This window comes from Bombus vosnesenskii, unplaced genomic scaffold, assembly GCF_011952255.1.
Source record: "Bombus vosnesenskii isolate JDL3184/JDL3185 unplaced genomic scaffold, Bvos_JDL3184-5_v1.1 scf7180000015791, whole genome shotgun sequence".
In the NCBI taxonomy this organism is placed as follows: Eukaryota; Metazoa; Arthropoda; class Insecta; order Hymenoptera; family Apidae; genus Bombus; species Bombus vosnesenskii.
In genome coordinates this window covers 557-24,391 of record NW_022884153.1, presented here as the reverse complement: position 1 = coordinate 24,391, position 23,835 = coordinate 557, and the positions used below count along the sequence as shown (strand labels likewise).

The 23,835-nt window shown below is 38.3% G+C and overlaps 1 protein-coding gene and 1 long non-coding RNA gene across 2 annotated transcripts; both read left to right on the top strand.

Moving 5' to 3' along the window:
- The first annotated feature begins 891 nt into the window (after nt 1-891).
- LOC117241392 (unconventional myosin-XVIIIa-like) lies at nt 892-16,299 on the top strand. The gene is made up of 4 exons (XM_033507329.1): nt 892-1,193; nt 14,152-14,372; nt 14,589-15,563; nt 15,758-16,299. The coding sequence occupies exons 1-4, from the start codon at nt 892-894 to the stop codon at nt 16,297-16,299; spliced, it is 2,040 nt and encodes a 679-aa protein (XP_033363220.1).
- A 6,146-nt stretch (nt 16,300-22,445) lies between these two features.
- On the top strand, nt 22,446-23,289 carry LOC117241393. The gene is made up of 3 exons (XR_004494972.1): nt 22,446-22,591; nt 22,718-22,943; nt 23,015-23,289. It is a non-coding gene; the product is annotated as an uncharacterized LOC117241393 (long non-coding RNA).
- Nucleotides 23,290-23,835: the final 546 nt, after the last annotated feature.

The window sequence follows — 23,835 nt, the reverse complement described above, 5'->3', positions numbered from 1 at the left end:
AATAAAAGTAAGTTATCAGAAATAAGGATTGCACTTAACAAAATTGAATATACAAAAACTATTTTACGGAATAAAAAGAATTCATTAGAAAGAGAAAGAGGAGTAAGGAAAAAGAAGAAAATGTACAGACAGAAATTATTTCAAAAAATATATCAGATGATAAATGTGATTTGCTTTAGAAAAAAAAAATATTATCCACAAACTACATTAGGAGTTTATCTATTTTAGTGAGGAGAAAGAGAAAGGATAGAGGAGTTGATCAATAGACTGTGGATTTTGAAGCGTTTATGAAAAACTTACAATTTTAATAAAATATTCAATGTAAAGTCTTTGTTATAATATTCAGATATATAGATGAAAAAAAAACTGAATTTGCATAATTACTCATGGCTTATTGATCAATCATGCGACTCGTTCAGAGGTAACTCGAGTTGTAAAGGCGACAATTTATTAAAAATGGTATATCTGACGTACGATGCATTTGCTCATGTTAAACTATTTAAATAAGTATAAAAATCACGCGAAAAAAATCTACTGAAAATAATGTTGAACTAGTTAATAATAATAAATCATATAGTGAAACACAAACCTTAAATCAAGATTTTAAGTTCAAAAAAAAAAAAAAAAGAAGAAAGAAGTTGATAAAATGACAGCAACATGTAGCAGCAGGCGAGAGAAAATAAGCCAAATTTCTAAAAGAAGAAACGATGCTCAAGAACTCGGAATTTCTCGAGTGGATATGCTAAACAACGAATTTAATGAACAGTTGAAAGAACGTGAAACAGCAATAGAAGACTTACATCAAATGTTGAAGCATCAATCGGAAATTCATAAAGTTACCTTAAATGAAACAAGTTTGAAAATAGGAGAACTGCAGAGTGCAGTGTATCAATGTGCACTAAAAATGCAAGCAACGTGACGATTACTTTTAGAACACCACAAGCACCACGAAAACACAATCAAGACCAAACAAGATCAAGTTCAAAAGTGAAGTTACGTGAGCTTATTACTGCTAACGACCAAAAATTGAATTACGATCCCGAGCATCAACTCGCTGATCTTCAAGTAGAATGTTCCGACAAAGACAGGACGGCACAAGAGTTCGAGAAACACATAGAGGACATGAAGGAGGAAGTGCAAAAATTAGAATTGCAACTCGACGAGTTACAAAAAAAAGAAAAACACACACGCACGTAAAAAGAGTTCAATCTTTTGGGATACAAATTGAAGAACTAACAATAAAATTAGAAGAAATAACACAGAAGAAATAAGTCACAAATATGAAATTGCCTGATGGCTGATGTTGATCGTTGACGTTTATAGTGAAAGAATTCCGTCAACGGCGCCATCTGGATCCTTGTTGAAAAATTAAACTAGCCGCAATAGCACCATTACGCTTATTACCCAAAGTAGCGTTTGCCGCTGAGTCGAGGAGCTGGAGAATTCGTCATAATCAAAGACATAAATTTTGCCACTTCCGGTAATATTCTTTACGTGATCCAGACATTCAAATTCACAACATCGTTTCCCAAGACGAAACTTCCTGCATGGCTGTAGTAAAAAGAAATCGATCAATTGTACAGATCAATCGTCACTCGACTGCTCGAGAATTCAGGTCATCCAGAGAATAGAATAGAGAAAAATGTAGAAAATGTGGAAAAATGTAGTGCGATCATCACAGTGGGAGGAAATAGGGGGATAGGGACCAAATGAATGAACGAGATGTTAAGGACAACTGACGATAAGTTCTTCTTTTATCGAAAATTGCATGTTTGTGAATAGTTTGTGGGTGGTTAGATGGAGAGAATTGAAGAGTTTGGAGGTGACTGGAAGAGTGTTTTGGGCAAGGTAGATTGCAGAATGGTTGCGGTAGCATTGTGTTAATTATGGGTTTGTACATGTAATCTTTGTATGTATCACTACATACAACCTAACGTATATTTTTAATAATACATCAGAGTTTTAGTTATTTCATAGCTATGAATTTTATACTCTATAATCTTGACGCTTTATTTCACAGAAGCGTTTGAATATCCATAAAAATTAAATGAACCAATGTATTCATTATCTTATAGAGAAGATATATTATTTTTAATTATGTTCCAATTATTTATCATGATCCTGATTTCCTTATTCTGAAAATTTGAAAGGAAGTTTTGTAGTTTGATACTTTCAGCGACAAAGGGTGAATATTGCTTTAGTATATTTCGTCACATATACATGTATATCTATATATCCACCGAAAATGCGCTCTTGTAGACAAACGCTCGATTCGCGTCATAGCTTTTAAAGCTCGTCGCATCTCAATCCGTTGGAAAAAGTTTTTCCTGTAGCATATTTTATTTTTACGAACCAACAAGGTCTTTGTTTATTTCCTTCTTTTTTTTTGCTCCAATTCCCCCATTGTTTTTTCAAGGATAGTATTTCAGAGCCATTAGTCAAGTTCATTGTAACAATAAACGTACGTTTCGGAAACATTTTGTGCTGTGAAACAGAATACACTAAAGTTTGAAGGTCACATCGATTTTCGAAAGTTTATAAATGGAGGTGTATGACAGTATCACCAGCTGTTGCTGTCCCCCAGCGCCAAAATACGTTCTGACTACTATTTTATGTATCTCACAGAAGTATGTCTTCATTCATCATCTCCCATGCCATCCACCAACGTGTTCTTAACATGTTATCTCCTAGTAAAATATTGATGTTGAGTCAGATATCCAACTGAATAATCTTTTCGGTGTCTACTATAAGACATTTAAAACCAAGGCTCGTACACACGTGTGCTTATACGTCAGATGTAATACTTAACACGAAACCTGCTTATATTAATATTAAATTTATGCATAGTAGGATGTTCGACCTTTGTAAAAATGAAATTATAATACATACAGTTTCACCGTGGAAAAGTGAATCTTTCTAGCATGTCCACGCAAATGCAGAGGAGGGGAGGACTGTGCATGCACCAAACAACTTTACGTTCGTAATTTTTCACACAAATGTACAACTGTAGGGAAAAAATTATCTCTGATTTTTCGGATGTTAGGAATCGACAATATCGCATAACGGAATGCTGTGTTCTACGTATTCTATTTTTGTTACGAAAGTGGTACAAACGAAGTCCACATAAGAATAGTACAACAAAATCGGTTGAGGTTAGGTTATCGTGCAGATATCGCGGCTTTTGCATTGGAAATCACGCAACTGCCAGTCTCGTCGTTCCTTGTAAACGAAAGAAAGGTATTGTAATCGGTCGGAATTAACATAAAACTCGTCGCATGCGACCATATGGCCTGAATGTTGAATAAACGAGAGTAGAGCGCGAGCTATGTGATTCTAACCGTTTAGGCGGAAACTAATGATTGTAACCAGAGCCGAGATATATGCCAATATTACTTTGCTCGACAAAGCGTATAAGATGAGGAGAGAATCGCGATAAGGTAGAACAAGAGACAGATATTCTCTACGTAAAGCAAGTCTGTCAACTAGATTGAAATCCTATAGCTATAACTACAGTGAATCCATATTCTGGCGAATTGTCTTTTCACAAATGAAGCTTCTGAAGAACGGAATTGATACAATAACTACTGTTCATTCATAACTACTGTTGTAAGAATCTATATATTTGTCTATCTGTATCTATATATATCGATCTATATATATTTGTCAGAATGTCATTTTATCAAAAAACCCATCCTCTGTAATCATAGTTTAACGAAGCATAATTAATAGAAGAGGTAGAGCGTTAAGTGGAGATGATTTAATCACAGTTAAGTAGATAAATCTCTATATTAGTCTCTTTAATTAAAATGTCCTACGTTTTATTTGCGTCATTTTTTTCCTTCATCCAATTTAAAATGTTTAAATAACAATAGCCTATACAATATAATTTTATGTAAAAAAAATTGATTATACCATGTTTATTACAGATATTTAACATTTTTGTGTACATACAAAATTTTAATTATACCTCGCTTGAGAACAAAAATTCTATTTATTTTCCTAACATGTACTAATAATTATTGATCAAACTAGAAAAAGCTGGAGGAGATTACTTAGGAAGATTACTTAGCATCTTATATTCCTGGCAAGGCTCGAACGTTTTATCTTCCTTTAGATTTTCCTAAGTTTCCATTTCTCTGACTTGCTATTTTAGTTAGCTTAGTATACGTGTTATACATAGGTATGTATATTGTCATGATCGCGACAGTCTTGAGTTACCCACGCTTTATCCTCTGTAAACTATTTATAAAAGAAGAACAAATTACATGTTAGAACTTTCATTCAATTTACCAATACAAATAATTTTAAACAAGAAAAAAGACCTAATGCAGTGGTTTCAACTTAAACATATCCAACAGTTATTTACGAATAAATAGTACAAATCTTTTAGCAACATGAAATTCGCGATATTTATTCAAATATTTATATTTACAGTGCGCCATCAGCAAAGAAAACGTGTTTATCGAAACGTGCGCTATCGACTTTATGCTTTTGCCACGCAAACAGGGAAATTGCAACTCAAAATTGAATTCGCACTGCAAAGCGTCGACGTTACGACATAAATTACATACTTCAAAAACACCGAAGGTATCACACGGAATCAGAGAGATTCTATGAGAAGTTAAACGCATAGTCACCCTATTGGGAATAGGATTGCTTTGATTCGAGCTCAAACATAGGGAAAGCTGAAAGAATCTTTTGCGGATTTTCCTTCTTCTCTACGTTGGATTTTATACAAAACGACTTTAACCTTTTCAAGGAAATACGGAAATAAGGATTTTAGATAGAGAGATTTATCTGGAAGGAAATGGATAGAAAACGTAGAACCAGTTCTTGTTGGTTGAAAGATTTTTTCTCTTCGCAGAGATTCAAGCTTTAAAGAACGATCAAATATGTGCGCAGCTGACTTACGCGTGAAGTTATTATTAAAAAAAATTGTTGCATTTAAAAGGATAAATATTAATTTAAATTTAAAAAAATTGTTAGTTCAATTATCATGTTCAATTTAAATTTAAAAAAATTGTTAGTTCAATTATCATAAGTTTAAAGATATGTAGATATTGTATTCACATATCGAAAATCAGACAGCAATATTAATTAACACACCTAGTCAAACGCACACGTACTTTAAAACCGTGCTTTAAAATCGATATTCGCTGAAACAATACATCGCTCTGCGCTTCCAATTTGTTTTCGCACGAAGAATCAGTCCACTCATTGTTACCGTCACCATCTCTACCGTAATCTATATTACTCGAATAAATTCTATATCTTGATTGGAAAATCACATATTTTAACGAACTTCCTTATTTTTTGTTTTTTATGACTTTAATTGGCAATTTCCATAATGTTCTATAACTTGACAATAGACTGATAATATTTCAGGATATATATACATACATCATGTTCTTGAGGATTCTGTAGTAAAATAATTATAGGAAAAACAAACTATTTAAGAAAAAATTACCACCTTCGAGTAATAAATTATAGAAGGTTACCAATGTAATTTAAAACTTAAAACTTAAAAATAATCTATTACACGTAACAAAGAAAAAGATTTCTTCGCAAACGGTAACTCGAAAATTACAGCCATTGCTGTAGAAACATAGTTTTACAGGGAGAAGAATTTCGCTAGAAACTCTCGACGATGTCACATCAAGCGAAAATTCAATAAAGCGATTACTAACCATACTACCAGCGGCAATCGTGTTACGGCAATTCGTAAATTAGTTAGTCTTCTATTTGCAGAAACGTCTCTGGCAATATCGTCACACTCTTGATTACGTCGGCGCTATCAAATGGTCTTTGGAAGAAAGTTTTCCATTATCTACTTTTGCCCATGGCGTCGTTCCAACAAATGAATTCGAGTTCTGAATCGCTTTGTCTCGTATTACGATTTTATAACGGTGTTTCTTTAAACTTTAAACGATCGTAATAAATGTATTTACGGACGATGACTGATATCTGGTCTGTCTTAAAGTTTCAACTAATTAGTGCCCCGTTACTTTGGACGTTATGAAATGTTGTATAACCAAAGACTTATCTTCTCTTTTGGTAGTTGCATAAGAGAAGACTGAGCCATTGAAACGCTCGAATAGATTAGCTGATTCGCTTAACGTATTTTTACTTCCGACGAGCTAAACACAAGAGCAGAAAGCACATAAGGAATAATACGGAAACGTCAAACGTATGCAGAAATATATTTCGTAAAAGCATTAGTACGTAACATGTCTTTATAATTCTATTTATGTATAGTAAAATGGCTTGTATCCATTTTCATGAATTATAACTGACATTTCAAAGCATTCATGTAGATATGTAACTCTCGTTAATTAATAATTTAACAATGCGTCATGAAACGTATCATTTTCGTTTCTTCCTTTGTTTCGTTATACACAGGAACGAATTTGTAAATAAAGATGTATAATCAACGATAACATATGACAGCGAGTATAATAACTGTCAGCAAAGGAAGAGGTCGGTAAAATGATTGTGGTTGATTTCAGTGTATCGGTAAATAAGCTTTGACAGACGTTGCCGGGGGACTCGGTGTCGGTGAAACCGCGTCGATGAAATGATTGTCAGTAATTTAAAGATAACCCAATTTATTGATCTGTCTCCCCTTCATGGCGTTGTACGTCTCTCTATAAAACATATTCTACCTCGGAGGGCTGAAAAATTTAACTTGGTCTCACTGGACTGGACTGTAAGTAAGAAAATTGAAATGCAAAATCCACGTGTGAGCGCAACGGTTTAGATGGAAAGTTCGATAGGACAATCATGTATATTAGCCTGAAAGAAAGCTCGTGGCTTCGCACGCAACACGTAATTTCCCTCGCTGAAATAATCCTATTACAACGATACGATTTAAAATTTTCCTTAACAGACCTCGCAATGTAATTCTTCATCTACAATTTTTTATTCGGCCTGAAACAAGAGACTTTCGAAGCCTTATAGAGTCTCGCGAATCTAAAAGTCAGGTTTCAACGTATTTTCGCGTCTTATTCTATAATACTGAAGACATTAAAGGTGTTAACGATTATTGTCTCACTATATACGTACATCAAACGAGTACTTACGTAAGAGACGAATGGAAATGGAAACAGCCGAGAATAATTGAAGATAATTTGAATACGTTCCGGGCTATAATACAATTTCTCGTGAACCGTAATTGATTCGCAGAAGGGAATTGCTGCTTCTCACGACTAGCAAAGTGTTTCGCAAAAAAAAAAAAAAGAGAAATGGTATCGGAAGGATAGAAAAAAAGCGGTGGCTTACATCAAGCAATCTTCATGCCGATAATGCATTTATTATTCAGTTCGTTCATTTTCTATCGCGTAACAGACACTGGGATAACTGACAGAACGAGCGTATTAATCTTGCATCTCTCAACCTGACTTCTCCCGATGGAAAAATATTTACTGGTCTGGAATCGTGCATCGCTAATTAGTAAAAAAGTAATAAGCAAGAAAGCAATTATACTACCGGATTGGTATTTCTATTTTATTGGAGATTAATTAACCTGAGTAAACCAAAAACTTATCGAAAATCAATCGAAATTAAATCACCTTTTCAAACAGGCTATAAATAGCCAACTAATATTTGCAGTAATAAACTTCACTTTCGAATAAAGTATACGCTCTATAAATTGTAAATTGATAATTTCGTTATTATATCATTTTTCTTAGTCTAAACTGAATTCGGTGAAAAGAGCTTTCAATTGAATTACACACTTCATTAGTTTATGAATTATATTCGTTACCATACGTACAAGAGAAGGGTGACTGGTTTAAAAATTCAAAGGGTAGAACCTCCAAGCTCACGATTGGAAACAGATTCAGTTCAATGGTTTAATTTGCCATTTAATTGAATTCTCTGGCAATTTCAGCGAACTGTGGGCTTTAGAAGTGTCCAGCATTCAAAGGCAAGACCTCCTCCATCTTTCTCTTTCTTTCAGTTCCAACCTCAAGTAATTGACCTGTTAATTCGACGCTATATTTACATGCTCGCAAGGGATTCAGACGACTTCATTGCTTTAAATTCGCAATTTAGCAAACACGAATGTCTCAATCAATTTGTAGTTCGAAACAAATAAAAGATAATCAATTTTTCAAAATAACAATCGATATGTTCAATGCATTTGTCGATGCATTTGATCGTTATGTTCATTTAGCATTTTTATAATAAAAGCGTAGAACACATGTACATACACATAATATTCCATGAAATGATTTATACAAACTATGAGTCTCGTTTTATCATATTATAAAAGAATGAATTTTTCCCAATAAATGTAACTTCATACAAAATCTTGTTTAAAAAATTCAGTTTTTATTCTCATCAAATTAATTTAATATCGGAATATGTCATTTTAGTCGTTATAAAAATTTTATGTCAAAAAGCGTTCACAGATACATATATAAATAAATGTCCAATCCTATGCATTTATTTAAGCTGAAATCTGAACTTAAATATTTATTAACAATATTCTGACGAATATGTAATGAAAGATAAAAGCAGCTTTATTTTTTTATAGGATGGCTCATGCTTTTTATTCATTTTATGTTTTTCGTTGTCAGCGCGTAACTACCTATCAGCCGCATGAATGCCAGGTTTTACTACTCAGAAGCGAAGAAGCGAAGAAGCAAATATACGTTACCTTGCATGGAACAACGTTAGATACATATAAAAGTCATAACGTAGCTATTTACACATGGGGAATATTTATTTTCGTATGAAATATTTTTGCTTCTGAATTCTCATTATAAATGTACGTCCATTTCCTACGTTAAAGTACGTCTCTGCTTTGAAAACCTTCATTTAAATATAACGGTTAACAGAATATTATTAGAGAAATATTAAAACGAGACGCTAAAAGAACATTTTAATAAAGTACAAATGATTATTTGTTCTTTGTTAAATTGCACTGCTGTAACTCTAATTTTATTAAATTCAAAATGAATCATTTATAATATAAATTTTATTAATATATTATTAATATAAAATTAATTATATATTATTAATATATTATTAATATAAAATAATTATTAATATAAAATTTTATTCCGCAAAAATCATAAAGTTGAAAGTTAGGAACGAATAACAAATGAATAATCTAGTTTCATTAAAAGGCACGTGGTTAAGGTACGCCAATCCGCGTAATAACTTTGACACTCCAATTATTATAAAATATGTATCCTTAAGGGATTTTTTTGCGCGAATGCAAAATACTTTTCATATGTGCAACTGAATAAATGGGGCGTGATTTTCAATATTTCTTTTTGTAGAATTTATAACAAAGTAACTTTTTCACAAATGTTTTCGCTAACATTTTTACAACGTAAATGTCTTCTTTTGTAATTAATAATTTCAACATTTCTCTGAACAGTTTCGTTGTGATAAAAAAAATATACAAAGATTATGACGTGCTTGTTTAAAAATATTTATACGGAACAAGACTTTGAATTTGTCAGACCAATCGTTCTAACGAACGAATAAATTAAACGACTCGTAACAAAAAATTATTCCTGTCCATGTTTCTCTTTGTAAAAGTAATTCAAGGCAAGTTAGATGAATCGCTGTGTACCCTTTCTTTTTATTTCTTACTCAATTTATACAATTTTTTCGGTTCGCGATGATACACTTTCGATACTTGGATTAGTTAAGAATTTTTTTATTAGACTGACTGGATGATTTTGAAGGGAGCATTTATATTCTTCCATTCGCTGGAGTGGGAGAAGGTTTTGTTTATACTTAGCGTAAAATTCGGAAAACGGCTGGAGTGATCGAATGCCACTCAGGCGGCTGAGAACGGGTGCTGACCGGACGGTCACACGCGATAAGGCGTTCGGAATTTCGGTTTGTTATATACAGTTGCTCGAATTTCGTCTGTGACATTCCCCCCTTCTTAGATTGAACTTGATCCCTCAAGTTTTCTTCAGAAGACTTTTGTGGAATCGGACTTGACGTGGCTTGAAAATTACAGCTGATTCCTCCTCTTCATCTGAGTGGTATGTGTTGGTTGGAATATAGATGTTGGGTGTTGAGCCCAGGGTGAGTGGTACTGGTGGGGCTGTCACATTGTGGCTGTTGATTACAGTTTCATTTCGGCAGCAAAATAAATTGATACATAATTTGTTCGGTATACATTTCCTGATGCATTTGAATACCCCTATTTTGTTTAATCCATATATACCTAGTACGCCTAATGCTATGTACCCTAATATCTGGAGCGTGGTTAGTCCCCAATACTGTATATTTTTAATTCTGTGTTCGAAATTAAGAGTTTCTATCTCGTCGCCTATTTTATCGATCGTTGTTTTATAGCCTTGTAAATTATCTATTATTTTCGGTGCTCGCTCGAGTTTATCTAATAGATGAGTGAAACTATCGTTTGTTTTGAGCGCTAGGGTTTTGTTTTGATTTCGTATATGACTTCGTTTTTTGTTTCGCCTATACGCATGTGTTCGTCTTTGTACAATATATCGCAAGAAGTGTTAGCTCTTATGATGGAAGGCTTGTCAAGTTTTTGTAAGGTATGTTTCGTTTGGCAAATTGTGTCTATTTCTATCGGATTTGCTGGTATCGCAATGTAACAGTTGCTAGTTTTGAGCGGTATAAAGCTAATGTCTTCAATCTTAAGTACAGTTATTTGACAATGTTCAATGTGTGGTTTGAAATTTATTATTTCGCTGCGACAATCGGTTCTTGAATTTCTGTCATGGATTGGTAGTGTTTGTTTGCATATAGTGGTTCCCGCTCGATTCTTACAAAGTTTGTTGAAATACTCGATATCAGCGTTTATAAATGAAAGACCTGAAGTTAAATATATCTGATGTTCGACTACTGGAGCCAAAAATACTCCATTTCTTTTACTCGGGATAGGATATACTTGTAATATGTTCCATTCTGTGTTAGAGACTGAAGGTACTATGATCTTGAAAAATATTTTGTCATCTATTGTGAAGATTTTAAGATCACTGATGTCGTGTATGAATTGAAAATGTTCGGTTTTGGCAGAAATCGCGGTGTAGTACATCTGGCTACCTATTGCCTTGGCGTAATTTTCTATGAATTCATTGGGGTCATGTATTTGTGGACTAATTATTCCTTGTTTGCCTAATATCATGACGTTAAGTATTTCATCTAAGTGGAAGTGTAAAGTTTGCATCGCGGTGTCGACTTTCATGATCATCTTAAGCATAGATCTATCGATATTTGCCTGCTGTTGTAATTTTAATATATCACTATATGATCTCTCTAAGTGGTTTAGGTTTTCTGAGTTTACAATTTTTCCAATAAGTGCTGTTTGATTAGCTATTATGGTCTTGATTTTATTATTATCATCGAATAGTTTGTCCATATTTTTGTTTATGAGCGTAAGATCATCATCGTCGAGAGTCCCGAACAGACTTTTCGATACGGAACCTATGATGTTAAGCAAACCTTGTGTGCTCCGGGTATGTGTTAACGCTTTCAAATGTTTTGCGAGTTGTTTTAGGTTATTGATGCGATTTTGTAATCCGCCTAACTCTTCGACGTATTGTTTGCTGATTGCACGTGAGTCTATTGTTAATTTATATGATTCTATTGCGCTTATCTGTTCGTATATGTCGCGAGTGTCTAATCCTACTATTACATTGGCAGTGTCGCTGTATAAATATCCTTTTCCTATGTTTTCTACGAATACAGAGTTTCCTTCTAATGGTGTAATATTTATTTGCGCGGATACTATTCCGGCAAAGAGGAGCGTCGATCACCATTGATAAAGCATATCGTTGTCGGTTTTCCTTCCAGGTAGACTGTTTTTGACACTGCTTGTTTTGGAGGTACGTCGTTTTCCTGTTGCAATAAAAGTATATTATTGTCAAGTTTTAATTGTTGATTCGAGAGTTCAAATTTGCATTTAGATAGGGCTGGCAAACCGAGTATGCCGTCTTCTATAATTGGAAAGTTGTCTTCTACCACAAAAAATTCTAGAGTTTTGCCAAATAGTTTTATCAAAGCGTGTTCGTTGGTTTTAAATTTAGAGTGTCCCATCGAGAATTTCCGTTCTTTTGTTATTCTTGGTCGTAATACGCATCTTCGCTTGAGTATATTAATTCCTGCTCCGCTGTCAATGAGGAATTTATGTCGCTGTCCGTCGGATCGTAAAAGTACTGTGGGTAGTCTTCCTGTTGTGGCGTTAATTCGTAGGTCTGGTCTATTGGTTCCTCTATTTCTTCCTTGTGTGTCTCGAGATTGTGGACTGCTGGTGGTCTCGGAAATTGGCTGGGTGTTCGAAAATTTTTACGTTGACTGGAGACATGTCCGATTTGGTTGCATTTGAAGCATTTTAATTGTGTCCTTTGGGCAAGTGGTATTTGTTCGGTTTGTCGGAAGCTTCTTGGCATTGGATTGGGTGTTGGAGTTGGTTTTTTAGTGATCGGATTAGGATTATTGGTTGTTAGTCGTTGCTGCTCAGGAAGTCGTAATCGTTCTATTGGTTTTGGTCGTCGATTTCGATCTTCCCTGAAGAATCGCTCGATGTCGGTGGCTTTCTTTTCGGCTTCAAGGATGTTGTATGGTGGATTGGCGAGTAGTAATTGTCCTATTTCGCCTTTCAGGCCTCGGATAAAATCGATCACGGAGTCTTTTAAAATCCTGTCGTTCATAGCTCGTCTAGTAATTTCGTCACGGTATTCGTTCGTTATACTGTATTGTAACTTATTGAGCGCTCTGCGGAACCTGATGATATAATTTTGCACACTTTCGTCGTGACGCTGTCTCGTTTCGCGTAGTTGGTCTTGATGTTCTCTAACAGAGTCTTGGGTGGCTACGTTTCGTCTTAGGGCATCGTACAGGTGTCCGTATTCGTATATCGGTATATTGCAGATGGTCATTGGGGCTTTACCCGCGATTTTCCCGATTTTGATCATTTTTAATAGTAGCGTGAGTTCGCTACACATGGCTCGTAATTCGCGTACTTCGCGTATGAATTCTTCTACTCCGATATTGTCTTCGCCGTTTAATTGCGGAATACATACTATCGCGTCTTTGGCCCGTAAGCTCGGAGAGGCGAATTGCGGTGGACGGTCTTCGTAAGAGGGATGGTTGTCTTCTTCTGTTCGAATTGGAACGCATGGTAGGGAAGTTCTATCTCTCGCGGCAACAGATTCGCCCATAGTAATAAGGGAGCCTAGTTCTGTAGTAGCGTCGCGTCCTATTTTTATTTTAGAGATATTTTTGCCTAATAGTTCTATTTCCGCTGCACGCTTCTTATTTTCACTGTCGGCCGTCCGTTGTGTCTCTTCTACACGTTACGCAAGAATTTCAATTTGTTTTTGTATCACGTCGAGTATGGCACGAATCGAATTGTCCGTACCTCCGTTTGTAGAAACGGTTTCAATAGTTTCGACTTTGTCTTTTCGTGATGTGGGCATGATTCTAATTGAGCTTCTTGAGTCTGAACTACTGTTGCTATTTGGACTCGAAGCGCTTGAGAAACTGGGTTTTCTCACACGGTATCGTGAAAATGAATCCAGATTTTTCAGCTTACGGTAGTAGCTATGACCGTTGAGGAGTCTCAGGGATGTTTCCTCTCTGGCTGGTTCTAGATTCCGAATCTTATTCGTAGGCTTGCTCTGCGCTGACCGTAGTCTTCTCGTTTAGTTTCACCGTAGTGGAACGTTGAAAGTTGCTGCAGGGCTTCGTAGTAGCAAAGATTCGCACTGGGTCCGTTGATCCTTCGATCTTCAATGATGCGCGTACGCCGAAATCGTAATTTCGTTTGCACTGAAGTGAATAGATCCTGGCACGGATCGCCAAAAATGTCGTGTAAAATTAAGGTAAAAATAAGGAACTTGTTAATTTCCGAAAAGGAGATAAAGTTCTTTTTATTTTTGACTCAATTTATACACTTTTTTCGGTTCGCGATGATACACTTTCGATACTTGGATTAGTTAAGAATTTTTTATTAGACTGACTGGATGATTTTGAAGGGAGCATTTATATTCTTCCATTCGTTGGAGTGGGAGAAGGTTTTGTTTATACTTAGTGTAAAATTCGGAGAACGGCTGGAGTGATCGAATGCCACTCAGGCGGCTGAGAACGGGTGCTGACCGGACGGTCACACGCGATAAGGCGTTCGGAATTTCGGTTTGTTATATACAGTTGCTCGAATTTCGTCTGTGACAAAGACCTCGAGAAGCTGAGGACGAAGGAGCTGAGAGCGCGTCTCGCTAGCTTGGGGTTGAACGTAACGGGAAGAAAACCCGAACTACGCGCGCGGCTACAGGCGGCCCTAGAAGGAGACGATGTATCGTCGGAAGAAGAGAGCTCCGACGAAAGTGAAGGCGAGGACGACAAACAAGGCGCGCGAGAATACAGGAGAGGCACGCGAGCGGTGTATCAGGACCGCGATGAGTAGCAGCAGAAGGTATGCGTCGGTTCGATGTTGAGTCTTAAAGACGTGGAAGACTCATTAGAGAAATTCAGCGGGGATGATCTGCTGAGTGTAAATCAGTGGGTGAAAGACTTCGAGGAAATGGCAGAAGTGTGTGGTTGGTCAGACGCCCACATGGTGACCTATGCTAAGAAATTACTCGCAGGCTCCGCTCAGGCCTTCGTACGACAAGAGCGATGCGCGAAGTCCTGGGCAAAGCTAAAGAGAGCGTTGAGGAATGAATTTGAAAATGTAGTAAGTGCCCAGCAACATGAGGATGATCTTGAGCAACTGGTTGGATTTAAGAAGCAATTGGAGAAGAAATTAGCTGATGCTTACGAAGAGGTCGAGGAACAACGTCAGGTTGTTGGACAATGGAAACGACGCGTGCAAAGTCTGAATGGCGAGATTCACGACTTGAGACTGTTGGAAGAACAAACAGCTAGGAATAATCTTCTGGAAAAGAAACAGCGCAAATTTGATTCAGAAACTCAGAATCTAATGACCGATCTGCGGCAAGAGAAAGCGCAACGTAAAAGATTAGCTAGAGAAAAAGAAATCGCGATCGCGGAGTTTACCATAGAACAGAACCTTAGTGACGCAAGATTGGAAATCGAATTGAAGGAAGAAAGATTGCGGACATTGGGCCAAGAGCTTGAGGAGTTAACATTTGGTAGCAAAACGGAGGAGGAAGTAGCACAGCTGAAGAACCAGTTAGAAGATGCAGAATGCGCTAGAGCAGTTGCAGTTAAAGCGAAACAGGCACTGGAGCAAGAACTGAATGAGACGCAGGCTTCGTTGCAGGAAGCACTGCGGCAACGTTCCGAAGCAGAAGATCGTGTTAATGTAGCTAGTCGCGAACGAACTGAGCTACTGTCTGAATTGGAAGAAAATAAAGAAGAGTTGGCAGAAGTTTTGAAGAAGTATCGGGCAGCCGTGCAGCAAGTGTCGGAGGAACGGAGAATAGTGGCAAGATACGTGGTGATTGGTAAAGTGGACCACGAGATGGTGTCCTCGTCGGATTCTTGCGGCCAGCAGGAGGACTTAGCGAACATCACGAGGAGGAAGAATCTGGCTAAACAACAGCAACAGGATGTTGTTGACGATATTTGCAAATTTACTGAGAAGGATAGCGTTGCGGGTGCGAGGGTTGTTTCAAGTTTTCGGATAGACTCGAAGAGAGTCAATGCAAGGCGAACGAAAAGACAAGGGAAGTCGCACGTACGGAATCCCTCCAATAATATCGATACGAAGATTCGATATACAGAGGATGTGGATGACGAGGACGACGATGGGATTGTCGAGGACACGATGAACGTGAAACCTTCGAAAAAGAAGAGATCATAGTCTCGGTAGATGGTAAGTTGTTAGCGTCTTCCATGTACGAACCGAGCCTACGAAAACGTCACGATGCTGCCACGACGATCAAAGACCCTGACAAGAGTGAAATGGGTAAACAAACAGCGGAGAGGAAGATAGAGGAAGAGCGAAGGAGGAGCAGTAGCATCGAGGACGAACAGGCCGTGGTGTTCCAAGAGGAACGAGATCAGTTGCGTACAGACGCAAAGAGACGGATCGAAGAGATCCAAGCCCGAGACAAGTGGACGTATAACAAGAGACGCAAGAAGGCGACAGCATACAGGACGGGAGATCTAGTGGCGATCGAGAGGATGCAGAAGGGTCCCGGGCTAAAGCTGCATCCGAAGTTTCTTGGACCGTATCGGGTGATAAAAGTCCTGCGAAATGACCGATACATAGTGCAGCGAGAGGGGGAGCACGAAGGGCCACGTACAACTTCCACGGCAGCCGATCACATGAAGTGGTGGAATGCTGACGATAGTGATGTAAGTGCGAGCAGCGATGATGAGCACATCTGAGGGCAGATGTGATTGTCAGGAAAGGCCGAATGTAATATCGTAGAATAGCTTTGATTGGAGATCGGCTGAAATTAGAAAACACCGTGTACGTCGTCTTTCGTGGTTTGTTTACATCCAAGAGCGCCTAGTAACAGCGACGCGAGAAAGGATAAGCAGCGTCAAAACAGAGGTACGGTTTCATATTTCAAGGAGTGGCAATCGAGAGGCCAGAGTATGTGAGCCGAAAAGTGTGTATGTGTGTGAGAGGACGAGAGCAAGAGCGAGCACGACCGGGCAGGAGTGTATTGGCGAAGATCAGAGCTAATTGAGTCGTCGAAGAGTAGAGTCGTGAGAATTGATAGAGTTGTTAGAGAGAGAGAGAGTGTGTGTGTGTTAGATTCGTTGTGACGAGAGTGATCAAATAACTGTAAAGTTATTTGATATAGATACGAGTATTGCATTTAGTTTCCGTTAAATATCGTTCTCTGTCCAATTTATATTTGTATATTCAATTTAATATTAATAAATTGTGAGTAATCGAAAAAAAATTTCTATCCTTATTTTCCGATATTACATATACTTATATGTACTCTATATATATTCTCTATCTTAGATATACCATAAAATATTTCGTGAAATCGCGTATTCGTGTCTAATGTCAGGGATTCTCTTTCCATAAGTCTGCGTTTTCTATATTATCTTTCTTCCTTATCAGTAGGCATTCTCACAATTTGTGATTAATACTGCTCGTACAGGAATGTTAGGTTTTTGACGTTGCAAAATTTCACGTGAAATAATAATGCCTATATATTGACTAATTTATCAATTAATTAAATCCGTGTATATCAAGTTTTCTATAATTTAGTACTTTCGTGTAACTACAGAAATTTGATGCAATATAAAATTTGATTAAAACAGCGATTCATTAGGAAACGAGAATAATGATGCAAATATTTTTTGTAGCCATTATATAGGATTTCGATCGCATAATTCATCAGTATCAACTTACCAGTCTTTAACGGAAGAACAGAAAGAAGGGCAGGCGGTACACAGACCGCAATCATGATCATTTTCATGTAGACTGTCAGACTGCCGTACATCTTCGTTAGTCGTCAAAAGTCGCGATGAGAAGCGTAAAAGAAGTGCACTAGCCAGAAGTATCTGCGACAGAAATCAGAATACACTCGTTTTCGCATGGTTGGATCAATTTCGCGTGGGACTAACCTGATTGAACCTAACGCGGGATAATTGTGTTAAGGGAAGTGATACATTTACACTGTACATGAGAGTGTGTGTGTAAGGGCCAGAGGGCGTCAAGGTCTTAGTGGAGACAAAAGACTGTTGCCAGATGTTAGAAGAATCTAGGATAGTCGGTTGGCGACAAGCGTGCGTGCAAGACGTTCTTCAGAGTGTAATATAGATGTATAACTGTAGTGTGGGAAATATAGTCAATTATTTGTATTCCCAAATCCTCGAATTTCCTTAACATGGTAGCAGAGCGTGGTTACTAGTTTTGCAAGATATTTAGTGCGTGGTTACGATCTTGCGAGTGAGTTTTCAGTAAAGAAAAAAAAACTTTCAGAGGAACAAAATATACTTCGAGCACGTAGGAACGCTTGAGTAAGAAAAGAAAAAAAAAGAAGAATCAATTAAAATGGAGAGATCGGAAATCATGATACCTATATTCGATGGTGAGGATTATGGAATGTGGAAGCAAAGAATCACGATGTTTCTCAAATATAAGGAATGCGAAGTTGTTACAACTAGAATGAAGAACGAAAGAGACGATGAAGACTGGGACAAAAAGGATTTGAAGGCGATTAATATAATTTATAGCGCAATATCGAACAGACAATTGGAGTATGTTAGGGAAGGAAAAACGGCGTATGATATAATAAAAAGGTTCGATGAAATGTACTTGGAAGAGTCGACGGCACAGCAGATCGTATGCAGAAGGAGATTGGAAAACATAAGACTGGAGAACTACAGTGATTCAGCATCATTCTTTAACGATTTTGGGAAATTAATCAATGAATTAAAAGGTGCGGGCGCACACGCAAGTGAGAGGGAAAAGCTGAATTACATGCTGAATATGTTACCCGAAGAATACAGCTACATAGCGGACATAATAGACGCATTGAAAGAAGAGGATCAAACGGTAGCGTATGTAAAAAATAAAATAGAGTTAGCAGAGAAGAAAAATAAATACAATCGAGGAGAAAGGCAAACCAACGCCTTTTCTGCAAAAAAGGAAGGATGCTTCAGATGTGGAAGATTAGGACACTTTGCGAGAGAGTGTCAAAATGGCGTCCAAGCGGGAAGCAGTAACGGCTATTGGCATGGGCCAACACGTGGTCGAAGCAGAGGAAGAGGGAACAAAGGCAATACGAGCAGAGGACGTGGAAACTTTCATCGTCAATCAACAACCGGCAGGGGCGAGCATGGAAACTCAAGAGCAGGCATATGGACAGCAACGGCGCACGCAGCAAACAGCAGTGAGACGAATGAAATAAGTAAGAACGAAATAGTGTGGCTATTAGATAGCGGTTGTACCGATCACATAATTAATAATATAAATTATTTCGATAAATCTATCGACCTAAAAGAACCGGTAAATATATATTTAGGCGATAATAGACCGATAAAAGCGACAAAAGTTGGGAATGTTATAAGTTATTTTGAAGCATTCGGAAAACAAAATAAAATAAATATGAGGAAAGTATTTTACGCGAAAGAAATGTCCGCAAAATTGATTAGTTTAGGTAAACTAACAGACAATAAGAATACGGTTATTTCCAAAGGAAATATTGCGAAAGTAATAGATGAGGATAATATACTTACAGTTGTAGCGTTCAAAGAGAATGGGACATATAGAATAAAAAGTATATTGAAAGGGAAGAAGCACTTAGTAAACAGCGCCGAACGTAGTGGTATGAGTAAAAAGGAAAGATGGCATAGGATGCTAGGACACGTAAATTTTAAATATTTAGAGATTTTGGGTAAAGAACAGCTAGTGACTGGCATACCGAATGAATTTGAAAAGGAACTTTTGAAATGTAGGGTGTGTATAGAAAGCAAAATGCATAACTTACCTTTCAAAAATAATCGAACTAAGGCTAAGGAAATAATGGAAATTATTCATACGGACGTATGTGGTCCGTTTAAGACTACCGGATTCAATGGAGAAAAATATTTCATTTCATTTATCGATGATTATAGTAAAATAACTAGGATCTATTGTATAAAATCAAAAGATGAGGTCTTTGATTCTTTCGTACAGTTCGTAAATGAAGCCGAAAATTTAACGGGCAAGAGGTTAAAAATATTAAGATGCGATAATGGTAAAGAATATTTAAATAATCGAATTTATAAATTTGCTAGGGATAAAGGTATAAGAATAAATAATTGCCCAACATACGCACATGAATTAAACGGGACAGCGGAAAGGTATAATAGAACAGTGATGGACATGGCGCGTTGCTTGTTAGCGGAAGCGAAAGTACATAAAAGGTACTGGCCGGAAATAGTTTGAAACACCAGCTCAGATAAATGACCCTCTAACTTACCTTTGTCCTCATCGACGTCAGTGATTTTAAAGCTAGTTATAAGGTGCACTTCTCAGCCAGCGTCCACGGCAGTCAATATTATTTAACGGGTCTTGACGCGATGTAAAAAGGGAAAAAGGAGGAAAGAAGGAACAGGGAAGCAAAGAGGAAAAACGAATTTTTCATTTTCTCGAAACTGGATCAAGTTTCAGGCTGCTCGCCAAAGAGTCTGTAGCTAACGAGACAAGATTAGACAAACCACGCTTTAAAATCCCCACAGAACTATAAGAATCCTCGAAATCAATACGATTCGTCGATCCATCGCCTGATTAAAAAATGAGATAGGATGAAGCTCACTAGTCGGCCTTTGAACTTTCAATAGTGATTCTCTGTAAATGCTTGAAATTGACGCTTGGATTCTTTCCAGATAAACTAGCTTTGCCCCTCCCTCCCTTTATCTATTTTCTTAGATCGACTTAGACTGCCACAACATATTATCTTTCTTCTTTTCTTTTCTTTTCTTTTGATCTTTTAAAGCCCTAAATCGCTGGCTATTTTGTATACTATATATTTTGTACACTCAATTACTCTGTAAGTCATAAGTACATATGTTTTACAACGTTATTTGTCATATTTCAGTTAAACCGCAGAAAAGCCAGAAATATATTTGCAGCGTGTTTTAACGCGTCCCTGGCAAAGATCTCTAAAACGAGTTGCGACACAATTTAAAGCGACAAATAGCACCGCCTATCTCGTTGTGGTAACACACGGTTCGCCAGCTTTTTAAAAGCGCTCTCCGTTTGCTTTTTCCTCTCTTCCTTGTCTCTTCGTTTTTTCTTAACGAGCAAAACCATTTTCGCGAGGACGAGAGTACGGAAATGACGTACTGGCAATTTTGTTTTGTGATAATACAAGCAGCTCGGTTTCAGTGACTTAAACTTGGGCCCGAGCTTCTACTTATCCCTACCTTCCTTTCCTTTATTTTCCCTTCTATATCGGTTTTGCGGTTTTCCGCATTTCCATCACAATAAACCATGTTTTTTCTCGATTTTACATGTTAGCCAATGATTCACGGCAAAAGCGTCGACTGTAAAAATATTTGTAGTTGCAATAGCAACAAGTATGTTTTCTCAAATAGAAAATATTGGGAGCGTACTAGTGACGAGGGCCTCAGGCTTGATAACGAATCCGTGACCAACGGGAGGCCAGGTTCCCTTGCTCTAACTCACACGTGCACCACTCCCTGCTCGTAAGGCACTCGACTTCCTTCACCGATCAGCTCTCTAGCAAGACTGCTCGTCATCCCAACGACGCCACCGAAACAAGACTCCGGTCGAGTGTCTCAGTACACACGATTCTCCGATCGACGTACGATTGCTATCGGTTTGGACTTGCGATTGTTTCGTTATGGCTATATTAGGCTCTAGGTTGCAAGGTTAGGGTGTTGTCCTGAAGTTCCAGAGGGGCCCCGGCGTCCTTTCGTCTCCGACTCGGCCATCCTGACACTTACACGTCCTCGTGTGTGGCCTGCTAGCTTAGTCTACCCGTCGGGGCTTCCACCACGCAGGCATCGACCCGGCGCTCGTCCTCGGAGCAATGTTTTTCTTCTCGCCGCGATGGACAGCGAGACGCGATGTGTCCCGGCATGTGGCAGTGAAAGCACAACGCTTTTGGTGGTGCAGCCGGTCGGCTTTCCTCCGGGCGTCGGGGGTCCTTCTTCGGTTCCCACTTCGCCCTCTTGCGGCATTCGAATATCGGATGTCCGTAAATACCGCAGTGGCCACACCTGGTCCAGGGGGCGGGTGGTCTGCCTCGTTTGTTTCCGGAGCTCGCTAATGACCTCCACGACGGGGGCGTTGGCCACTCCGTGTATAGGAAGGGCTTCATTTCTCTTTGGAATTGTTTCACCGACGTGATGTCACTCGTGAGCGCTAGTCGTTTAAAACGTTCATCGCGCGAGCCCAGCAGATGGAGGGCGGTGGCGGCGAGTACCTCTTCCCTGGTTGAATTTCGCCACTTCGACCCCAGGAGGGTGATGATACGATTTCCGTACGCTCCTGGTGTTTCGCCGTCCCGCGGTAGTTCCTCGGCTACCTTGATTAGCGACGCGGCTGCTACTTCTTGGCCACCGAAGTGCGCGGCGAATTGTTCCTTAAAATCTGGCCAGGTGAGCTCGCCGCCGTTCATTATCTGCGTAAGCCAATACGCTGCCGGACCCTCTAGGGCACGGTTTAGGGCAGAATACAGTGCGCTGTTCTTCAGGGGGTGGTCCCTCATGAGCAGGCCGACGGCTGTGCACCAGGCGGCTGGATCTGCGTCCGCGGCTTCGGGGTTGAAGCGCGGTAGCGATACCCAGGTTGCCCGGTGTCCTTTCTTCTTCTTCTTATTCTTCTTCCTCTTCTTCTTCCCTAGCGACCGCTTTAGTGCGCGCACGATATTCTTACGATCCCGTGCCTACAACGTGTGTTCGGATGCCACTTCTGATGTCGAGTCTGAATCCGAATCCGAGCTCGAGTCACATTCCGAGTCCGAGCTCGAGGCGCCCTCCCGGGCAGGGCTCGCGTGAGATTTGATTCCGTGTTGGAGTTCTCCATCGTCCGGTCGCGGGTGGGGTACTTCCAGATGTAGCAGTATATGCACCACTGCGAACAGGCAGTACATTGACAGAGATTATAGAAGTAGCATTGGCAACTACTACTTATGAACCAAATAACAGGCAAACAAAAATAATTCCGCAAGACTTTCTTGACAAAATCAGAGGAAAAAAGGTAAGCGAAAGCAAAATGACAAAAACATAGAGCTCGTGAAAGCAAAAAAACATCTAAACAAACTTGCAAAGGAAATAGAAAGTAAAATAAAAGATCATAATAATAACGAATTCTCAAAATTCATAGATTCACTTTCTGCGTACGAGAATTCCAACTATTTCCTATGGAAAGCCACGAACAAAATAAAGGAGCCAATTAAACTAATCCCAGCAATCAGATTAACGGACAACACATGAGCCAGAAGCAACGAAGAGCAAGCTGAAGAATTTTCCAACCACCTTTGTTGAAGTTATCTCTTCGAGGAACGCGTGATGAATGTGTAACAGAAATATATTTAAGTATAAGTGTAACTGTAAGTATAAGTATAAATATAAGCATAAGTATAAGTACAGTGTATACTAATCCAGAACCACACTGTGGCAGCGTTACATTACAACAGAGCTTCGAAGCCATGAGTCTATGGGTATTTATATAATTACGAAAACTGGCCCATCTATATATACCCTGCTGCACCATCTGTGCATGGCATATTCCTAAAAAAGGCTATGAGACTGAGAGGCCCTTCAAATTGATTTAGAGCTAAACAATACTCAATAGCATCGGGGACTAAGAGAACTAAACGCTAGAGAAGATGTAGTTTTCCTAGAAGTGAGTATTACTTCAACACCCTCCCTAACACTCGAAATCTTTACAAACGATTAATTTTTAACATCATTGTTATTTTTCAGACCTAATTTTTGTCGTAAATATTGAAATCTTGGTTTCGGTAACGTCTTCGTAAATATATCTGCTTGTTACGTCCGGCGACTCTCTACACAAAGCAGACTCCACGCCACGTGAGTTCTATTAGAAACAGTGACAATGACTGTTTTGTATCGTATCTGGTTATATTATTTATTGTTCTTACTTGGTGCCCGATTTTTGTTAGTTCCTTGCATATATTTTTGGTGTTTGTTCTTGGGTATAGGTCTCTAATTACTACTTTGTGGTTCTTTTCTGTTTTGAGCTGGTATGTATGATGTATGGTATGTTTAATACTTGCGCCACTTTTCGAAAGATTTTTGGAGTATTTGTTTGCATTTTGACTTGTTCCAGTTTTAATTCCTTTATACTGTAGTTTTCTCTTCCGACAGTTTTGTTTAATAGTTCAATAAGGGTATCTGTTATTTGAGCATGAATGTAGATCGGTGGTGGTTTAACGATATGTGTTGTCATTTCTTCCTCTGAACTCGTATCTCCGTCTT

Coding starts and splice junctions, on each gene's coding strand:
- LOC117241392 (XM_033507329.1), top strand. CDS start 892: ATGTGCACTAAAAATGCAAGCAACGTGACGATTACTTTTAGAACACCA. Junction 14,373..14,588: donor CGCGCGAGAATACAGGAGAG/GCACGCGAGCGG, acceptor AATTACTCGCAG/GCTCCGCTCAGGCCTTCGTA. Junction 15,564..15,757: donor TGAGAAGGATAGCGTTGCGG/GTGCGAGGGTTG, acceptor CCTTCGAAAAAG/AAGAGATCATAGTCTCGGTA.